Below are 22,433 nucleotides of genomic sequence, written 5' to 3'. Positions count from 1 at the left end.
CTCATTAACATTACTTAGCTTATGTTTCGCAACCAAGTAAACATGCAATTATCCTTTATACTTAATGAAGCCCATACTCATTCATTATCCATAGCAATTATAACAAGAACATCAACAATTGCAACAAGTATAAAGGGGAGGGGCAACTCCCCGTAATGTGAGTCTGCCCGATAATATATTATATCAGTTTTCCAATAATACAATCATCAAGTATACTTGGCAAAACTCCCAGTCTATACTTAGTGAAATTTACAACCGAGGCATAGAACTGCCTTTACAACACTTGTGTCAATCTTGCACGGTAGGAGGGTGCTCACCTGAGACACCTAGAACTCCTCCTCAAGCAACGCACAAATCTACATGTTCATCACCCAACATACGACACACCTTGCCAACCATCAACCAAGAAGTAAACCTACGCAATCTCCAAGCTATGCGCATGAGCTATGCGCATTCTCCAACCAAAACTGCGCACTTGTTCTTGTCCCTTGCGAAGATGTGTGAGTGAATGCGTTGATGCCTTATGAGCTCCAACACTCATATACTTATATGCATTTTAGTGTGGGTTACATGTGGGTGGTAGCCCCTTGGCCGACCCCCAAAACAATCATAACGCACCCCTAAAACGCCCTCCATGTGTCGGCCTTGCCCTCACGCAAGTCCTCTCCAAATCGTAGTATAAATGCTCCACTTGTTCCACGCATTTCCCAAGTGTCGTAAGTCGCTCACGGTTTCGTCGCACTTATCGTCGCATTTCTTCCGCACATTGTCGCATGCCCGTTCGTCGTGCGCCCATCGTGCGCCCGCGCGCCCGCCCGCACCCTCGTGCACGACGACTTTTCCCAGCGCCCGTCGCACAATCGCCCGGAGGCCTTACAGATGGAATGTGGCGGCGACGCCCCATACCTCATTGCTATGCAAAAAAACCCTATCTCCGTTTTCAATTTTTTCCTTTAAATGCATTGACCCTATAATAAACTTATATATCTATATATATATATATATATATATATATAAACTTAAATTTATCTTAATTCCAAATTTATCAAGTGCCAAAAAATTAAATCTCTTTTATTTTAAAAAATGTTTACATTTCCAAAAATTTGATCTTTTAAATTTAAATAATATAATATTATTAATTAATTTAAGCCAATAAAAAATAAATAAATATTAAATAAATTAAGATCTAGCGAATAATGCAACAAAAATTACATACAACCATATCTAAATCGTTAACTCTAAATTACATGAACGGTTACTTGAAATCGCTTATAACTTATAAGTTATTAAATGTAAAATGCTTCGAATCCGAAACCTTTAGACACAAATACAGTCAATATACTCTTAGGGAACTTGTAACAACGAAATAAGTTCAGCAATGCGTGCAGGGCATGCACATTCGATGATGCACACTCTGTATCTACAGAGAAAACGATGCATTACGAGGTGCACGGGACTCACCCTGGGCCCCTTTCAACAGTCTCTTTACTTTAAACCCCAGACACACAACTGTAATGTCCAGACATCTATCTGTCAACCACACGGTCAACTTTTCAACTTCCAGCAAATTAAAACAAGTCCGTCAACTGACAGGGCTGGGTAAAGCTAGCTCACGTCACCGACCATACCTGCCGATAAAGGTGTTAACTGAACCGTCAAGCAACGTCTCAGATGCTTCAACTCCGTCGACACAATCCATGCCTGGAAAAAACAAAATAAATTGGGATTCAAACGATGTAATCGCCACAGACAACAAATATAATTATACAAATTTCTAGTTTCCCTCGCCACGGATTATCGATTCCTTCCTTCTCACAGGTGTTTTAACCAGTAAAAAATATACAGGTTTGCATAGTAGAGGCATCTCAATGGACATTGAGGAGAATCACAGAACACCTCTGTTAGCATCAGCCCATAACAATGGGAGGGCGATGCCACTGGAGCCCAAAATGAAAGCAATTTCTGGCAGCGAAGAAGGAGAAGTTGCGCTCGACATCAATGAAGTCAGCTGCTCAAATGCAAACGGACATGATACCGATAATCCATTTGCATTCTTGGGTTTTTCGGATGATTTCAATGTCCCTGCGTCCTCCATCGATCCATTCAGAAACCATACGCTCAATATTTCGGGGTTTTATGAATGGATAAAAACTGTGATTTGTATTCCTCTTGCTCTGGTCAGGGTGCTGGTCTTTGGGGTTGTGGTTTCGATTGGTTTTTTGGCTTGCAAATTGGCCCTGTTTGGATGGAAGGACAGGCAGAGTCCAATGCCTAAGTGGAGAGGTGCATTGATGTGGTTCGCTCGGATTGCGGCTCGTTGGGTTCTCTTCTGTTTTGGGTAAGCAGTATTCTGGCTTTTCGAACAATTCATAAAGGATTTCAAATGATGGTTTATGTTTATGGATTAGTGTTTTGGATGTTGTCCATGTTTTCTATCAGTATTGAACAATGTTTTGAAAAAATTGAACAGTGCCCTTATAATGCTCTTCCATGAAGTTGATTGGAGTTTTGTTTTGGGTTTGGTAAAATATCCTATGTTAAGTAAGTTGGCTTTACCTTCTGCTAGACGACACTTGCACTTGGCCCCGTTCATCGAGATACACTGCCTGTGACAAACTGCGGTAGCTCAGGTAACACAGCTATTACGAGTTATCACATAATTGGCTACATTAACATGGCAGCACGATCTCAGAGGATTGAACCAGTTCTCTATGAATGAATCTCACTTTTTCTCAACTTCTACACTAAGAAAACTCGTTTGATTTACCACTTGACCACAACCCACTTGATAGACTTCTCTACGAAGAAAGCTCACTTGATTTAGCACTTGAACCCAACGCACTTGACTGGTGAATTATAGGTTCAGCATTGCCTTATTTTTTTTTTTTATTGGGCACTGGACAATTATAAGCTCCGGGTTGCTTTATTTTATTTTATTGGGCATTGTAACTTATTTGGGGAGTTTTAAGCTCAGCATTACATTATTTTATTGGGCACTGCATATTTTGATAACCAGGTTTTAGGGGATTTAGGAAAGAATATTATCTTTGCTTGGGCGTTGACAAGCTTTTCTTTTCGCAAGTGATGTTTTATCATTACACATGAAGAATTACCAACAGTCTGCGAACTTTCTTTTTGTAAATGATGCTTCATCGTTACATAGGAAGAGTTACCAACAGTGTGCTATCGCATACTTAACTGCCCAGAAAGATTCTTCAGCTTGGAAAGGGTCAAATTACTTTTGTCTAAGATGCCGTAAATGCTCCACCAAAGTTGTGCAAGATTTGCACCTGTGGGCGGACTGTGCTGCCAGGGGTGGGGGGAGGTTATAGATTGGAACGCTGCTGAATGGTAGCAGGAGGCATCTTGGATTCCTCACCATTGAATCAAACCTCAGTGGTTAATTCCCAAGGTTCTATAATTGACCCTTTCCTTTTAGGCAATATGTGCATTGTGACTCATTTGTATTGGATTATGATATTGCTTATTGATTTTTATGAATTGCAGCGTTGCTAATTGACAAGTGTGACAGTGAACCATATCTGCTATTTAATTGTGGCATTGCTTATTGGCGATTTTGGCACTTAACTAGGTATTGTGGTATAGCTTATTTGGAAAATTGGTACTGAAATTTGAAACTGCTTTTCATGTAGGCGTCTGGGCATGGAATTTGATGTTTACATTTGATGATTGTGCAAATAAGTTATGGTGCCTTGGTTATAGCTCATTGAAAGTTCAGGTTTTGTTTATTGTCTGAACTAGTATTCTACAGGATACATTTTTACTTGTAATAAGCATATAATCGAAGTGGTACAAGAGTTGTCTAAAGTAATAATTTCTAGTTAGTGTTGATTTTTGGGTAGCATCGGATGTGCTCTAGCTCCGAAATTTTGTGGAGGGGCTAGAACACATTAGATTCAGAAATCGTTTGGAGAAATTCCACCCAAATTGTATTTTATTAAAATAATTAATATTTTTAATGGGGTTCCTAAGTCTAAACTTAGGAAAATTGGGTATTAATGAAAATATGGGTGAGAAGCTTCTAAGAGACGATGATCAAGTCTAATTTAATCTTAGTCATTGATTAGAGATTAGATCACGACCGTTGATTTCTCAACAGGAAAAGTATAAATAGAGGCTTGGGGTCAGTTGGAGAAGACACACAAAGAGATTGAGGAACTTGATTTTCTGAGGTAAGAAGTTTTCAGGAGGAAAATCGATTAGGGAGATTTTGCAGCTGAGGGGTAGGGATAGTTTGGGAATATAGACAGATAGGCCGAGAGAAGCTTGTGGAGGTAGCGCAATAGCCAGGAGAGTTGACGCTAGGCCAATCTGGGCCCATGCAGCGTTGACGCAGAGCCAGAAGGGCCAACGCAGAGGGAGAAAGCTGCCTTCCATGCAGAGAGCCGAAACTGCCAGAACAACCGGGAAAGCTGACGCAGTGGGCAAAAGAGTTGACGCAGAGCTCCACGCAGGCCCACGTAGTTACTGCGAAGGGGAAGTGCAATTATAGCTGGGAACAACCAGTTTTGCTGCCGGATCAGCCGAAATCTGTCGTGTGAAGTGAGGTAAAACTCACTCAGGTTTTCCGCCATTGTATTTCTCTGTCACTGGTTTGCTGGGAGGGCAACCAACATTTGTATTCAGAACTACTACTTAACAATAGAAAACCCTCAGAGCTGCTGCATCGGTTTTCTCGCATTGGGTTTTTTCGCGGACGTTTAGTCCAAAAATAAGTGTGTCCTTTGTGTGTTTGTCTCATATATTTTTCAGTACTTGATCTGTATATTGGTGTAGGCTGCAATGTATTTGCATTAATATTTTTCCAACATTTTTGAAAATAACTTGTTAAATGAAGAACACAAGTAGGTAATGCAAATCCGTTTATTGCAGGAGGATTTCTGACCTGTTCGATTCAGAAATTTTCGCATGGTATCAGAGCAATTGTAGATCAAGGAGGATTGAACCATCGACGAAAGAACATAAGAAAATTTGTGTGCAAAGGCAATTGTCCCAAGAGACAACACAGTTTCTGGCCAAGAGAGTAGAGGAAGGGTGACACAATCACCAAGGGAGGCTCAAGCAGAGCCTGCGTCAGCCTGATTGGGTGACGCTGTTGCTGCAGAGGGCAGTGCAGTGATTACTGGGCCAACATAGAGACTGTTGAGTCTCGTTTTTCCGGTTGCCGGGGCTAGAGGTGCAGCACAGACTTCATCTGGAGTTGCTGGTGGGGTGCTGATTCTGTTGGTGCAGAACAATGCCTAGTGGGGCAGAAGCAAAGTAGAGGGAATTAGTTCCTCAGAAGATTTCTTGCCAAGAAATCTAGATCTAGTGCTGAGCAGCAACAAAGAGAGATTAGAGAGTGGTGGTTCGACAGTGGTTGGCAGAAGGATTTCTGTGAAGGAAATCGAAATTCAGAGGGAGCTTGTTCCTTAGAGGATTTCTAGCGCCAAAGAAATCCAGATCCAAGTTTTGCTGGGGTAGCAGCGAAAGAGGGAGAAGAGAACCAGTTCAACATTCATTTGAGCAGAGATGGCCGTTAATGGACTGAGGGATCAAGACAGGTTGGATGGAGCATCCAACTTCATCATCTGGAAGGCTAGGATCCTGGCAGTTTTGGATAAAAATTGCATGAAGGATTATGCCTTGAAGACGGTTGCTGTTCCGGTTGATGCTGAACCTCTCAAGAAGTACAAGGAGGCTCAGGCAAAAGCAAAGTGCATGATTTTGGATGGGGTCAAAGATCATGTGATCCCACATATTTCTGAGAAGGACACAACAAGGGATATGTGGGAGGCCTTGACCACATTGTATGAGGGAACTTCCATTCAGTGGAAGATGTTGCTTGAGAGTTAGTGAGAAGAAATCGATCCCTTCCTTCTTAGGTTGCAAACGATCTGTGACCAGCTAACTTCCGTAGGGGCTACACCAGATCCTGAATTCATGGTCAGGATTGCCCTGAATGCAATCACTGAAGATTGGGAAACCTTTGTCCAAAGCATCTTGGGCAGGGCTTCTCTTCCCAGTTGGGAGGAGATGTGGGTAGCTCTTCGACAAGAAGAGATCAGACGGTTGACCAAGGCGGGAAGCAGCAACAAAGGGATCAGAGTCAAGAAGGAGGAAGAGGAGGATGCAGCTCTCGCATCAGCGGGACAACAAGGGCAGCAAAAGAGAAAGAAAAAGGACATATCCAAAGTCAGATGCTTTAGATGTGGAGAAATGGGTCATTTCGCCATGCAGTGCCCTTGGAAGAAGGGCAAAGAAGAGAAGTCTGACTCAAAGGCTGCTCCAGCGCAAGCTGACAAGGAGGACGATGAGGATTGCGCCATGAGTGCTCATGCACCTCTAGAGAAGAGGTGGGGCGATATTGAGCTGTAGTTGGGAGGACTACAGGAAGGGCAGGATCCTTGAGGTGCCCAAACTCTTGGATCACATATGACTATGGGAGCCCTTAATGACGGGAACAGAATGAGGAGAGTCAGTGGGTGTGAGGGATGATGGAGCGACAGCAGCAGAGCTAGAGTGCCAAAGTCTAAAGCAACGCAGTAGAGTGTTGAGCAGTGGGGGAGGCACAAAGCAGATACAACAGCAGTGCAGTAGCATCAGAGGGTCAGCACGGATTAGTAGTAGAGGTAGCTTCAGCGTCACGGGGCATCCAGACTGACCAGTATGTCAACTTTTCAGTGGATTTTCAGTTGCTTACTTCTTAGCAACTTAGTTGTAGTCAATGTTTTTAAAACCATTTTTAAAAACCGGTTACCGGTCAAACCGGCCGGTTAGCAAGGTTGCTGGTCCGAACCGGCCAAAAAACCCGGTTTGATAGGGCATTTCGCCATTTTTTAGCCCTAATCGGTGAAAACCGGCGGTTTAGGACAGAACCGGCCGTTTTTAGGCACGCCCACCGAAACATGCAAAAAGGCAGATTTTGACTGTGGTTTAGGGGTTTTGGGGGCGAAGTAAAGGTGCTTTCCCTCCAAAAATACCCTCTCCAAGCTATAAGAGACCCCTCTCACTCTCATTTGTCTCACACATCTGATTTGGAGTGTTTGTGAGTTTGTTTGTGAGCTTGGAGAGTGTGGAGTTTTTGCTGAAGTAGTCATCTTGGAGTTGGAGTTGGAGCTATTTTGGAGATAGTGTGTAGCTGTCAGTGGAGTTGCCATCTTCAAGAGGAGGCTAAGGGAGCTAGTTTGCATTTCCAGGTAAGGATTTGCACTTGATAATTCCTCATTTGAGTCTGCTGTCCATGTTTTTTTTTTATATGTGTTATAAACTTCTCACTTCTATGATCTATCATGTATGCTATAAACTCTCTAGCTCTATGCTATCAAATTTTGTAGCTTGAGCCTTGCATGTGCATTTGTTTTCCTACATTTATCTTTGGTTTTCCATGTTGCTTAGCTGCAATTTTTTTTTAAATGGCAGATTTCTTTGCAAATTGTTATTATTTCAAGCAAACATGGCTCCAAAAGGAAAGGACAGTGCATGGGCTCATTGTGATGTAATTGATGGAAAAATGATATGCAAATTATGCCATAAATCTATTGGAGGTGGGGGTATTCTTAGGTTGAAACAACACTTGGCTGGGATAAGAGGCCAAGTAAAGCTATGTGATGCACCAAATGCGCTGTTAGGTCCTATTAGGGCAGAATACATTTCCAAGCTTGAAAATTTTTATGAGGATAAGGCTAGGGAGAAGGCCATCCAAGATGACATTGCAAGGAAGAGGGAATTATTAGAAGCCATGAAAGAGAGTGGGTATGATGATTATGAGATTCAAGACTCCTCTTCTATCCCTTCCACCAATGACCCCTTTCACTATGTTCATCCTTCTGTTGGCCAACCATCAAAAGGAACAAAGAGAACAAACATCCAAAGTTATTTCTCATCTTCTGCCAACATTGCCTCTTCTAATCCCACTTCCTCCCAGCCAAGTTCTCAACCCACTTTGGATCAACATTGGAAAAGACAATGCAAAGAAACTTCTCACCAATACATTGCTGGATGGTGGTATGATTCAGATATCCCATTTAATGCTGCTCGCTCACCTTATTACCAAGCTATGTGGGACTCTGTTATAGCTGCAGGAAAGGGCTTCAAAGGCCCTAGTATGCATGACTTGAGGGGAGCTCTTTTGCAAAAAGAGATATCTTCCATTGATGAGTATTTGGTTGATTTTAAAGATTCATGGCTCAAAACAGGTTGTTTCATTATGTCAGATGGATGGTCCGATGGAAAGAACCGCACTATCATTAATTTCCTTGTTTCTTGCCCTCAAGGAACCATGTTTTTGAAATCAGTTGATGCATCTGATAAGGTAAAGGATGCAACCCTTCTATTTGAGCTTTTGGATAACTTTATTCAGGAAGTTGGGGAGCAACATGTTGTGCAGGTCATCACTGAGAATGCCTCAAACTATGTTCTTGCTGGAAAGATGGTTGAGGCCAAATATAAGACCATATTTTGGATTCCATGTGCTGCACATTGCATAGACCTCATGCTTGAGGATATAGGCAAAGTGGAGTGAGTAAAAAACACTGTAGAGCATGCCAAGTGCATTACAAAATACATATACAACCACTCATGGATATTGAACCTAATGAGGAAACACACTGGGGGCAAAGAGCTTGTTAGGCCTGCAATTACGAGATTTGCAACTCACTTCCTCACGTTGCAATGTCTCAATGGTCAACATAAAAACTTGCAGAAAATGTTTTCCTCTGAAGAATGGTTTGAATCTCGGTGGGCTCGTAGATCAGATGGAAAAGACACCAAAAAGAAAGTGTTAGACACTTATTTTTGGAAAAGGTCTCTAGAGCTTGTGAAAATTACTGAGCCCCTTGTTAAGGTGCTAAGGTTGGTGGATGGGGAAAGATTGGCCATGGGCTACAGTTATGAAGCTATGGATCAGGCAAAGGAGCAGATACGGGTAGCTTACAAGGACAGGTTAGCTAAATATGGCCGTATATGGGAGATCATTGATAACAGATGGAACAATCAACTCCTTCGTCCTATGCATGCAACTGGGTATTTTTTGAACCCAAGGTATCACTATAAAAATCGGCTAGGAGATCAGCATGATGGGGAGGTCAGAGCTGGATTGATTGATTGCTTGGAGCGCATGGTCCCTAGCCATGTAGACCAGTTGGAAATACATAGACAGCTTACTGTTTTCAATATGGCAAGTGGTACTTTTGGCAAAAACTTGGCAAAGATGGCAAGAGATGTGGACCAACCAGGTAAGCAATTCCAATTTCCATTTTGTTTTTCTTTTCAAGTTAAAATTGTTTACGTTCTTTACAATTCAAATTATAAACTAAGTTACTAATTAATGTCTTTTTCTTTGCAGCACATTGGTGGGAGTCATTTGGTGGCCAGTGTCCTCAATTGCAAAGGTTTGCAATTAGAGTCCTCAGTCAAACTTGCAGTCCTTCAGGTTGTGAGCGCAATTGGTCTGTTTTGAGCGCATGCACACGAAGAAGAGAAACCGTTTAGAACAAAAACGGTTAAATGATCTTGTTTTTGTGCAATACAAGCTTTGACTGAGGAGGAACCAAATGATGAGCAAATCACCTGATCTAGATCCCATTGTGTTGGACGATATTGATCCAACATCAGAATGGGTGGAGGAGACTGAAGATCCTGTGTTTGAGGCTGATTTTGATATCGACATGGCTTTAGCGGGGGATGAAGCAGATTATGTGGCGACATCAGAACCAGGATCAATAGCGGCATCAAGGAAAGGCAAAGAACCAATGGAAGGCACTAGTCGTGCAGGTCGACAAACTTGTGCTTCCATTAGGTCCACTTCTATTGTCATTGGTGGCATTGATACTGAGGTTGCAGATCAGGGTGAGGCATCCTCAAAATCTGAACCAGATGATGTCTATGTAGCTCCTAATGATGATCCTATGTCTAGTAGTGGTGATGAACTTGATGATTGATCATGTGTACACTGTAGACTTGTAGTAGGCCAATGGCCTCATAGCTTGCAACATTGTTTTTGGACTTTATAGGCCATTTAGAGCCTCATTTCTTATGTATTTTGCTATTTTGTCGATGATATGTATTGTACTCGGTGCCATTTTGATATATTCACCTTTACATGGTATATAAATGAACAAACTTTGCATATTTTGTCTCTATTGGCTTGGAATCATGGTTTTACATCTTAAAAATAGTTTTTTCATTAAAAATTAATTATTTAATGCATTTTTTTAAAACCGATTCGTTTAGACCAAACCAGTCCCGGTTAGACCGGTTCCAGTCGGTAAACCGGTTCATTAGGTGGACCGGTCCGGTCACCGGTTTCGGTTTTAAAAACATTGGTTGTAGTGCAGTAGTTAGCAGTGGCAGTGTTATAAGCAGCATGATGCAACATATTGAGAGGGAGCTGCAGTACAGATGTAGCGGTGACAGTGGCAGTGTCATGGGCAACAATACAATTTGCAGCAGCGGAGTGGATGAGGGGTAATAGGCCGAGCATTAGCAGCGCGGAGGACCGATGCCATGGATTAGTGTGATACTTTTGTTGGGAAGTATTGCTAGAGCACATTCCTTGCTAAGAGAGAGTGTTGATTTTTGGGTAGCATCAGATGTGCTCTAGCTCCGAAATTTTGTGGAGGGGCTAGAACTAGGAGATCTCCAAGACCTAGAAATTGTTTGAAGAAATTCTACCTGGATTTTATTTTATTAAAATAAATAATATTTTTAATGGGGTTCGTAAGTCTAATCTTAGAAAAATTATATATTAATGGGTATTAATGAAAATATGGGTGAGAAGCTTCTAAGAGAAGATGATCAAGTCTAATTTAATCTTAGCCATTGATTAGAGATTAGATCATGACCATTGATTTCTCAACAGGAAAAGTATAAATGGAGGTTTGGGGTCAGTTGGAGAAGACACACAGAGAGATTGAGGAAATTGATTTTCTAAAGTGAGAATTTCTCAGGAGGAAAATCGATTGGGGAGATCTTGCAGCTGAGGGACAGAGATAGTTCGGGAATACAGACAGAGAGACGGAGAGAAGCTTGTGGAGGCAGTGTAGTAGCCAGGAGCGCTGATGCTGGGCCAGTTTGGGCCCACGCAGCGTTGACGCAGAGCCAGAAGGGCCAGCGCAGATGGAGAAAGCTGCCTTCCACGCAGAGAGCTGGAACTACTGGAACAACCGAGAAAGCTGACGTAGTGGGCAGAAGAGCTGACACAGAGCTCCACGCCGGCCCACGCAGTTATTGCGAAGGGGCAACGCAGTTGTAGCCGGGGACAGCTAGTTTTGTTGCCGGATCAGCCGGAATCTGCCGGGTGAAGTGAGGTAAAACTCACTCAGGTTTTTCGCCGTTGTATTTCTGTGTCAATAGTTTGCTGGGAGGGTAACCAACATTTGTTTTCAGAACTACTGCTTAATAATAGAAAACCCTCAGAGCAGCTGCATCGGTTTACCCGCATTGGGTTTTTCCGGGGACGTTTAGTCCAAAAATAAGTGTGTCCTTTGTGTGTTTGTTTCATTTATTTTTCAGTTCTTGGTCTGTATATTGGTCTAGCCTACAGTGTATTTGCATTAATATTTTCCGTACATTTATGAAAATAACTTGTTAAGTGAAGAGCAGACGTAGTTAATGCAAATCAGTTTACTGTAGTAGGGTTTCTGACTTGTTCGATTCAGAAATTTTCACAATCAAAAGCAATATCTATAGGACAACTGTCCATTTTATCCCTGATAAAAAGAATTATTTGATCTTACTATGGTACAAAGAACCAGATGAATTTATATGAGGTTGCGGATGAATGCCTCTTGCCAAAATCTGGACTTTGGCTGCCAAAAATAACTCTCTATAGCTCACGTGACATAACCAACTCAATTCTTCAATTTTTTTCTTCAGCAGCTCCCTTTTCAATTCTTTGATTTTTTTTCCTCATGCCTTGTGAATCTTAACCATAAATTGGATAACTGCTTCACCACTTTCTTCCATGAATTGAGACTTCTTGATGCCTTCCAGAAAATGATGAACTTCCTGCTTCATTGAGGCTCTATAATTCGTGACTGCCAGTTTTGTTCCAGGGTTGGGATTTTTCCTCTTCCTCCGTCCTCTACTTCTCCTTGTCGTCGGCATTATCTTCCACTCCATTTTTCCTAATTTGACTGACAAGAATTTTCCTTTGGGTGGTTACTGGATTGAATAGTCAGTAAAACATTACTCTTTTTTCTAAAATCTCCAACGTATGCCATACTCATTGATTCAACCTAGGAGAAACGATATAATCTGATATCCTTTTCCCCCTCAAGATTGATGTATTATTGCTATGCACTCTCCTAATTAAATGCCCTACATCAATGCGCTGGCCATGTGGGGACTGATAAGTCTAACTTGATTATCATGATAATAGTTAAATATTATAAATTATAACTTTCTTCTGAGCTCCTTATTTTGTTTCCTTAAATAAATTCCTTCCAACTTTTATTGGAATCTAAATTAGGTGGGAATGAATCTTTTATGATATTCTACTTTTCTCCTGACTCCATCGTGTCTTCTATTGACTAGTTTCTACTCTTGTATCTAAGTTGTCTATTGTTAAGTTTGCCAAAAGATCTGCCATCTCGGTTGCCAGGTTTGCCAAAAAATTTGTAACCTGATTGGAAGATCTTCTCATGCAAGTAAATTCATATTTTTAAAAATTCTGAATTGCGTCCTTTGCCCACACAATTCCTCTTAACTCCCAAGAGGCCTCTGACTTTGTCTTCCTCATCTGATCTATTAATATTCTTGAGTCCCCCTTGAATGTTACCTTGTCGAGTCCTGCTTGGATTCTAACTGTCCTTTCATCTCTGCCTGATTATTAGACTCAATGCTCTAGGTGAATGAGATTACAATTTTTCCTTGATCATCCCCTATCACTGCCCCTGTATCTGTTTTTCCTGGGTTCCCTATAGATTCTAGAGGCCCATTGAAACTGTTATGCAGAGGTTACATTCAGGATCCATTTCTAGGTAAAATATTAACATAAGAGTTAATATTGAGGCTCTGTTTCCATATTTAAGATGTTAGACTTTGGGGAACTCCTCCATTTTAAGACTGAATTTGCAGCTGATAAAATTTTACTTCTTCATTGAACATCTTGACAAAAAGCAAGCCCATAGGGTGTTGTTTGGTGAAATTATGGTAAAAAGATTCCAAGTCAGTAAGAAATGGAAGAAATTGACCCGACGTATCTTAAATGGAACCCTAGATCCTCTTTGTTGAAGAAACAACCTGAAAAATTAAGGAAAAAGAGATTGATTAACTATATTTAGTAGGAAGGTAAAATCTGACATTTAACAACGTTCAGTTTCTATGATTGGAATTAAGCTTTACTCGTTTCGGGAAACCCAATTAACTTAGTGGAATTATGCACTTTTTATAGCTACTTCAAGAGGATTGCAGTGCTTTGTTCTACTATGATAACTTTGGGAAAACGATTATTGCAAAATTTCTTGAGGATTATTTTCCCCAGTTACACATTTGCAAGGGGAATCCTTTTTAGCCTTGTTTTGAAATGAGCACAATGTTTCTTTTATGATTATGTCCCCACATGAGACTCTTAATCAGTGTGGACACAACTGGCTCTTGTGAAAATTTGGAAGACCCAAATTTCTACTGCAGCAACCGATTAAGTTCCTTCTATTTGTTAATTACTGAACCAATTATTCACTGCATCCTACAGCAAACACTGAAACTAATACACTGCAGCCTTCACCAATTAAATTAAATGCGGAAACAAGAAACTGAGCAAGAAAGAAATACAGAACACATGACACCGTTATTTTTGGACAAATGTCCTTGGAAAAACCCAATGCGGGAAAATCGGTGCAACAACTAAGAGTTTGTATTATTAAGCAGTAGTTTTTTGAATACAATCTTTGGATGCCTTACTAGCTATCTAATACAGAGAACCTAACTGACAAAAGATTAGTGAGAAATACCTCACACTATCACTAGCGATCCGACACTGATCTGGGCCCTGGATGGCAAGCCCCACGCTAACTCTGCGCAGCTACTGCGTCAACCTATGTAGTTCTGCGTCAACCTCTATGGGGATCTGTGTCACCTCTTCCTAGATCTCCTGCTATCTGGAGATTCGAACTTCAGGCCTTCCGGTCTCACACCCCGTCTTCCTGCACTGAAACTCGTTTCTCCTGGATGGAATTCGAACTCCCTTTCAAGCTCTGCGCTGCCTCTGCTTGGCCTTACGTTGCCCAGCGTGGCCTCTGTGTTGCCTCTGCTTGGCCTTACGTTGCCCAGCGTGGCCTCTGCGCTGCCTCTTTTGGATCTCTCTCTGCCTCCTTTGTGATGTATTCTTGGATCAGGAAACTCTCCAACCGGAACTATCCTTGCCCCTCACTGCAATAAATCACTTCGATATTCTCTCTAGCAACTGTTGCGCTCCGCTCTTTGAGAAATTCGATCTCTTGATCTCTCCCTGATGTGTTTTCCAAATGCCCATCGAAGTTCTTCTTATAATCCTCTAGTTGAGTAATCAACGACCCATATTAGATTCTAGTCGATGGTTTAGATCATTTGGACTCGGCCTTCATCTTCTTCTAGAAGCTTCACCCTCAGTTTGATTAATACCCTTTAATTATTTTAATTTGCTACGTTTACACTTAGGCACCCATTAAAAATAATTAATTATTTTAATAAAACTGTCTCTGGGTGGAATTTCCCAAAACAATTTCTGGTTATTGTGGCATACATGTGTCCAAGCTTCCCTGCAAATTTTGAGGCTTAGAGCACATCCAATGCTACCAGAAATCAACACTCCCTCTTAGCGAGAAATGTGCTCTAGTAATGCAACCTGATGAAGCATCCCCTTCTCCATAACATCTCCCTCTGCACTGCTGATGTCTGACATCGCTGCCCACCAACTACTGCGCAAATGTTGCATCTGTACTGTTGCTGACCCTGCCATTGCCAACGCTGCATCTATACTGCAACCCTCATAAGTTCTGCATTTGTGCTGTTGCTGGCACTGCAACTACCAATACTACATTTGCACTGCAACCTTCTCTAACTGCTGCTGCTACTGCATCAACAATGAAAAAGCATCCAAAATTATTGAATAGGTGTTCAACATGGTACATCTGTTGCTGTAGTTCTGACTGTTGCTAGTTTTTGCTCTAACCCTCTGAAGTCTTTGCACGGTTGTTGACTCTGCACTGTGCCAACTGCACTACTGCCAACTTTGCTCTGCACTGCTTAGTCTCTGGCTCCTAGCCACTGCCACTGTCACTCCGACACTCCTCTGCACCAACTTATCCTGGTCCATCCTGCTACTTCTGATCTGGGCTCTTGTAGCAAGGTATTGATCCGAGAGGTGGACTCCTCAAGGATCTTGTCCATCTGCAGTTCTTTCGTGCTACAGTACTAGACCACCCCACCTCTCCCCTGGAGGTATCTGGGCAACCATGGCAAACTCCTCCTCCTCGATCTTTGCGGATGCAACCTTCGGATCATGCTTCTCGTCTTTTTCCTTCTTCTTGAGAGGACACTGTGTAGCGTAGTGACCAAATTCACCACACCAGAAGCACTTGATCTTCAAGACGTCCTTCTTTCTCTGCTGCTCCTGCTGCCCCTTTGATGCAAGGGCTGCATTTTCTTCCTCCTCCTTGGGCTTCGTCCCACTGCTGCTGCTGCTATCAAGTTTGCACTTGACTAAGTCTCTCCTCATCTCTTCCTGCTGAAGAGTGGCCCACATCCCTTCCCAATCTGGGAATCTCTCTCTGCCTAGGATACTCTGGACAAATACTTGCCATTCTTCTGAAACAAAATTTAGGGCCAGCCTCACCATCTCGGTAGGCTGAGGTGTTGACCCCACAACTGCCAACGAGTCTCGAATTTCCTAAAGCTTTGTTAGGAACGAATCAATGCGTTCCCCCTTCTGCATCTGCATGGATCTCATCTTCTGCTCCAAGTACATATTCCGCTGCTCGGAAGATCCTTCGTATAGCATAGCCAATGGTTCCCACATCTGCCAGGCAATATCCTTGTTGGCAATGTGACACACTACGTGATCTCTAACTCCGTCGAGGATCAATTGTTTGGCCTTCGCCATTTTAGCATTGTACTTCTTGAGCGGATCCAGATTTGCGGGTACAACTACCACACTGTCGACATAGGTTTTGAGATTGTGCTCTCATCTAGAAGGCATGAGATCCTTGCCTTCCAAATCACATAGTTGGATGCACCCTCCAACTGATTTTGATCTCTTAACCCATTAGTTGCCATCTCTGCCAATGAAATGTCGAACTACCTCCTCTCTCCTCTGCGCAAAACTAGGCTAGCCTATGCACTCCCTACTGGAGTTAGTAGATCTGCTCCTCTTTGCTGCTGCTCAACAATAAAGAAATCGAATTCCCTGGCTGGGAATTCTCTGAGGAAGAAGTTCCCTCAACAATGTCTCCTTCTTCCTTTTGATGTTTTTCTGCCCCAACAACTGTTGCAAAAAACTACGTCTCACCATAAAATTGCTTTGCGCTGATGCTTTTGCGCTGGTCCCTCTGACACTAGCAAACTTCGATCTGGAAATCTTTCTTTCTGTCGACTCGCTCAGAGAGAGATTTTCCCACCTAAAAATTGCCTTCTTGGCTTGGACTGCGTAATCCCTCTGGGGATTCGATTTGTTGCCAATGAAACACTTTGACTTCCCTCCTTTTCTTCAGCGTTGGGCTCTTTTGACTTTGCTCTCTTGCTTCACCTGCAACTCTGATACCATGTGAAAATTTGGAAGACCCAAATTTCTACTGCAACAACTGATTAAGTTATTTCTATTTGTTAATTACTAAACAAATTATTTACTGCATCCTACAACAAATACCGAAACTAATACACTGTAGCCTTCACCAATTAAATTAAATGTGGAAACAAGAAACTGAGCAAGAAAGAAATACACAACGCATGACACTGTTATTTTTGGACAAATGTCCTCGGAAAAACCCAATGCGGAAAAACCGGTGCATCAGCTGAGGGTTTGTATTATTAAGCAGTGGTTTTTGATGCCTTATTGGCTATCCAATACATAGAATTTGACTTGCAGAAGATTAGTGAGAAATACCTCACATTATCACTGGCGATCCGACACTGATCCAGGCCTTGGATGGCAGGCCCCACGCTGGCTCTGTGCAGCTATTGCATCAACCTACATAGTTCTGTGTCAACCTTTTTGGGGATCTGTGTCACCTCTTCCTAGATCTCCTGCTGTTTAGAGATTCGAACTTTAGGCCTTCTGGTCTCACACCCTGGCTTCCTGCACTGAAACTTGTTTCTCCTGGTTGGAATTCGAACTCCCTTTGAAGCTCTGCGCTGCCTTTGCTTGGCCTTACGCTGCCCAGCGTGGCCTCTTCTGGATCTCTCTCTGCCTCCTCTGTGATGTATTCCTGGATCAAGAAACTCTCCAATCAGAACTATCCCTGCCACTCACTGCAAGAAATCTCTTCGATCTTCTCTCTGGTAATTGCTGCGCTCCCCTCTTTGAGAAATTTGATTTCTTGATCTCTCCTTGATGTGTTTTCCAAATGCCCATCAAAGTCCTTATAATCCTCCAGTTGAGTAATCAACAGCCCATATTAGATTCTAATCAATGGCTCAGATCATTTGGACTTGATCTCCGTCTTCTTCTAGAAGCTTCACCCTCAATTTGATTAATACCCTTTAATTATTTTAATTTTCTAAGTTTAGACTTGGGCACCCATTAAAAATAATTAATTATTTTAATAAAACTGTCTCCGAGTGGAATTTCCCAAAACTGTGTCCAAGCCTCCCTTCAAATTTTGAGGCTTAGAGCACATCTGATGCTACAAGAAATCAACAGCTCTCCTATGGAAGCTATAATGTTTCTATTATAGGATACTTTGTGGATTCATTGTGGATGACAACTAGGTTAAAAGATGCTTAGGCCAAGTATGGGAAGCTCTTGTGAAAAATATGAAAAAGACAGAAGAATAACAGAGAGATCTGTAACATAGAAGTTATTGAGACAGACACAAAAATATAATAGCATAAATTGAACATGCTCTCATTTAGATGATGAATACACAGATTGGGGAGAGTAACTGAGGTCTATTAAACTAATGCTGCTTGCAGGTATAAAGAATAAATTGCCCACAAGTGCATTCCATCTCAATCAATCTCCCTTCTGTTCGAAATTCTAATACATCTATCCTTACTTTATGCAGACGCTATGCCCTATCTGTTTCATTACAAGAAACTGTTGATGGCAGTTGCTTCACATTCTTAATTTGTACTACCAGTGGTTGCAAAACTTATTTAACCATATAGATATTTCTTTAAGTTCCAACCTTGTGACCATACTCCCCTTGGAACTCAAACACTTTTATTTATCTGATTGTTTCAACAATGCTCACCAAACCAGATATATCCAGTCTGAAGGGAAAGTTTGGACAAATGCTATCAACCCGGATGTGCCCAATTCCAAGGTTAATTTGGCCCCAGCACAGCAGCAGCTATGTGGGAACAAATACATTAATTCTGGTATTCTTGGTAAATTCCAGATCTGTTCTCTGTTTTCTATATGTACACTAATATGATGACTTTTGTCCTTGTGTAAGTATAACATTCCATGTATCGTAGTTATATGATATTGATAGTGGCAACCAGTGTATTTTGAGATGAAATATGTACTATCATTTTTGTTCTTCATATATGTGTCATGTGAACTGTCTGATGTTAACAACTGTGTTGATTAAATCCTATGGATTACCATATATTGAAGTGACATGTTGGGGAGGTGTTGTCCTTTGAGGAACCAAGCTATGCTATGCTTCGATTATTTGTATGTAGACTTGCTGTTGAGCACTGACCTAGCCAACACCAGAGGAATTGGTACGTCTTATTAGCACACTTCTACAAATAGTTGGCACCTAAGTCGCATGACAGGAGGACACAGGGCATGTAAGACATGGGAATACATGTATTTGACATGGGACACATCAACCTTGAAACTGGAACACGGGACATGTTTTATATATACGCACACACACGTGTGTGTGTGTGTCTTAAAAAAATCACAATACAAAAATGAAATACAGACATAAAGATCCAAATTTTTTAGAAACTAAAACATTTACAAAATATTGATACAACTAGTTAATGCACATCAATGATATTGATGATCAAACATATAAGAAATTAGAGTCTTGAATATACACGTAATAAACTAGAAGTTTAGAAGTTAGAAGTTAGAACCATAACTGCAGTTTTCTCATTAAGTCTTTGATGTCGTCAAAATCAAAATGTGTTACATAGATACTGAGCCATTGATACTCTAGGTGGAAATGCTAATGGCAAACACAAAATATTGTAGATACTAGAACGATAGATGGAAGAATCTCATCGCTTGTCACTGTTAGTAGTCCTCCATGTTAGAATCATCAAAATCAAGAGCATTGCCATTGCTTTGTCCTCCATCTTGCTTCTCCTCTTCTATTGTTAGATTTTGGTATGTTCTATGCTTAAAAGCAATTTACTTCAATTTTCTTATTAGCCCAATATCAATATCCAGATTAGCAATCACATCAGCATGATAGTAAAATGCAGATAGAACATAAACATAAACAGTAGAAGACAAGCCAAGACAAGAGGACACAAGATGTGGCACCACCCAGGGACAAACCCCAATGTGGGGAAACCCTTGATCAATTTTTCTTATATTCTTCAATAGTTCAGCAGAGAGATAAAGATAGTACAAACATACAAAACTGATCTTTTTATGACAGCAGCAGTAAGTCCATCATTCTACTAATGATGTCTGTTCAAAGATGCAGCTTTGAATTCTCAAGACAGTCTTCAACCAATCACTAAGAGCGCTGTAGCATATCTTTGGAGGAGATCAACAAACTAATGGCCCTCCACATAACACTGTTGCAACATTCCTCTGATTGCTTGCTGCTCCTGCAATTCTGGTTAGGGCACAATATGCAGCCCTTAATCAGCAAACTAAGTTCTTCTAGGGCTGTGGTCCACCTAAGAGAGAATCCCCTTTATCCACGCTGCCTCTTGAAGACAAACTTCTTCATCGCAATGCATCTCCTTATGACTGTATCTTCCAGCTTTGCTAACAACCCTTTAATTCAAGCCTTAAGGCTGCCTTATTTGCCCTGCTGTCACCAACAACACACAAAGATTTCCATACTATCCATCTAGACATCTACACGCTATGATGAGGTCTCCTCTTGCTGCGGCTAGGTCTCTTCTTCCCTTGCTGCGGCTAGGGCTTCATTGACTGCAGCTAGGGCTTTATTATGACAACGACTAGGTCTCCTTTCTGAGCTGCGTATTAGGCCTCTTCTTAAACTGCGGAGGCCTCCCTCTAGCAATGGATTAGGGCCTTCTTTGCTATGGAGAGGCCTCTTCTTGACAATGTCTAAATGACCTTAGTTGATTGCAGCTAGATCTTGCTTTTGTTGCGGATTAGGAACCTCTCTTGCTGCGTATTGGAGCCTTCCCGTTGACTGCGGCTAGGGCTTCTCCCTTTGATTGCAGCTAGGGCTTCTCCCTTCTCACTAGGACTACAAATAGATCTCCCTCTTGACCTCTCTTGCCACCAAACCCAAACGAGTGGAGAGAGATCATGAGAGATGTGTGTAACAAATGACTTGAGGCCTCCTCTATTTAAATGCAATGTTGAGGTTGAGCTGGGGGTAATTTGGTTGCTGGCCGACCTTGACAAATTGTCAAATAATATAAATAAATTCATATCTCCATAAATACATGTTGGAATCGGATGATCTTTAGATTAATCCTACACCTTTCGGAGAGAGGAACCCAAGAAAAATATCAGCTGCCATAAATAAGATGACCCACATGGAGTTTGGCCCTAGTTGCCAATTTTAACATCTATATCCAATCCAAGATTTGCATTTATTGGTTTTGAGGATGACCCCTTAAGAATATCACCATCATCAAAAGTGACATGCTTTAACATTGGTTGATTAAGATCCAAGTTGGCTGATGCCAACCCAACACTGTTGTCCAAACCAATTTTATCATGAAATACATCCCACATATTTGTCTCTCCTCCCTTTGCCTGTAAATAAGATGGAGGTTCAAGTGTACATACACCATTGTTTCAGCCTTGGATTGCTCAAGCATACTCTTTTTCAAACTGTACAAATTTCCATATGTGCTCCAATTCCTCTTGCAATAAGAGAATGAAATAACTTGAGAGGTGAGCCTCATGGCTGGATTGCTTAAGTTTGCTCTTCTTCATGGTCAAGTGCCATGGTTAGGGGACCAACTAATGAGAGTCCACATCCTGAGTGTATAGATGTAATGGAGGGAGCAATTGTGGAGGCATGAGTTACCCCGCTTAGCCTGCTTTTTCCACCCCTCTAGTGCACCTTTTACTTCTTTTTGATAATGCTTTTTATTATGGTGCATAAATCAAGAATAAAAGCTTGCTCTTTATGATATAGCATATAATTTACCCCTTAAGATGAATTGGTTTATTGCTCATTAGGTTGGGACATGCAAGGGTTCCTTTTAATGAGGAGGAACATCAAGTGCTCAGGAACCGGGTGATGGCTAATGAGGAGGGTACAACTCATGCTAGGCTTTTGCCCACGCGCTAACTTATGTCCCGACCATCTTGCATTTTGATTTTATTTTTCTTTCATTGTGGCCATATTATGCTTTTCCTTTCTTTTAGTTGCATCAACTTCTAGGGCAATGTTTCTCAAACCTACTCAAGGATATGGATAAGAGGGTGCCAAATCCCAATGAACCAATGATAATTTTGACTCGAAGAATGGAGATGGTATCAAGGGCTTATAATGTGACATGGAAAGTGTGAAGTGTGGTGAAAGGGAGAATGAACATGTTATTTCAATTTAGGTTTTCCAAGTAGTTCCTCTCTTATAACGCTAAGGCCTGAAGGGAGGCCCCACTGGACTAGCGTTAAGAATTATCCCCTGGTAAAGTGAGAGAACAAATTTACAGTCAAGATTGGTCAGTCATCTAGATCACCCCTTTATCCATACTAAATGCCCAAAACATTAAGTAAAAGCACCCAATTGCAAAATGATCAAAGTACTTGTTGAGTGGTAGTCCGCCTTCATCCAAGAGGAATGCCGGATGGTGAGAGGTATAATGACTGGTGCAGATGGTGGAGGAGTTGACATATCATCATCGTCAAGCTAATGTGTAGGGCTGTTGGCTGGTCGGATATCCAAAATAGGAGAACATTTTTTCTGCTAGGGTTACCCATTTTGGTGGGTAACAAAGCCAAAATATTATCATATTAATATCACACCTTCTATCCTTACTCTTAATCAAGAGATAGAATGAAGAAATATCACAATCAACAACCACTATCTCATGATAATCAAGTACCATGTTAGAGAAAAAAGGTGGGTGGTGAAAAAAATGCAAAATGTGGAACATGTATT

General features: G+C 41.5%; 1 protein-coding gene across 4 annotated transcripts in view; it reads left to right on the top strand.

Moving 5' to 3' along the window:
* Nucleotides 1-1,566: 1,566 nt before the first annotated feature.
* LOC149145831 (lysophospholipid acyltransferase LPEAT2-like) overlaps nucleotides 1,567-22,433 on the top strand; it is a 412,491-nt gene continuing 391,624 nt past the window's right edge. Inside the window, exon 1 of one of the 4 annotated variants that reach the window (XM_089449183.1) lies at nucleotides 1,567-2,338. In XM_089449183.1, coding sequence (XP_089305309.1) covers nucleotides 1,869-2,338 — 470 coding nt within the window. In that variant the 5' untranslated portion in view covers nucleotides 1,567-1,868. The remainder of the gene's footprint in view (nucleotides 2,339-22,433) is intronic. The other 3 variants (XM_089449181.1, XM_089449182.1, XM_089449180.1) reach the window with 3 other exon arrangements.

The sequence above is a fragment of the Pinus tabuliformis genome, chromosome X (assembly GCF_031772625.1).
Source record: "Pinus tabuliformis cultivar Carrire ecotype Pingquan chromosome X, CPIR1, whole genome shotgun sequence".
NCBI lineage: Eukaryota > Viridiplantae > Streptophyta > Pinopsida > Pinales > Pinaceae > Pinus > Pinus tabuliformis.
Note: the sequence above shows the minus strand (reverse complement) of the source record. Positions and strands in the feature narration are given on the sequence as shown.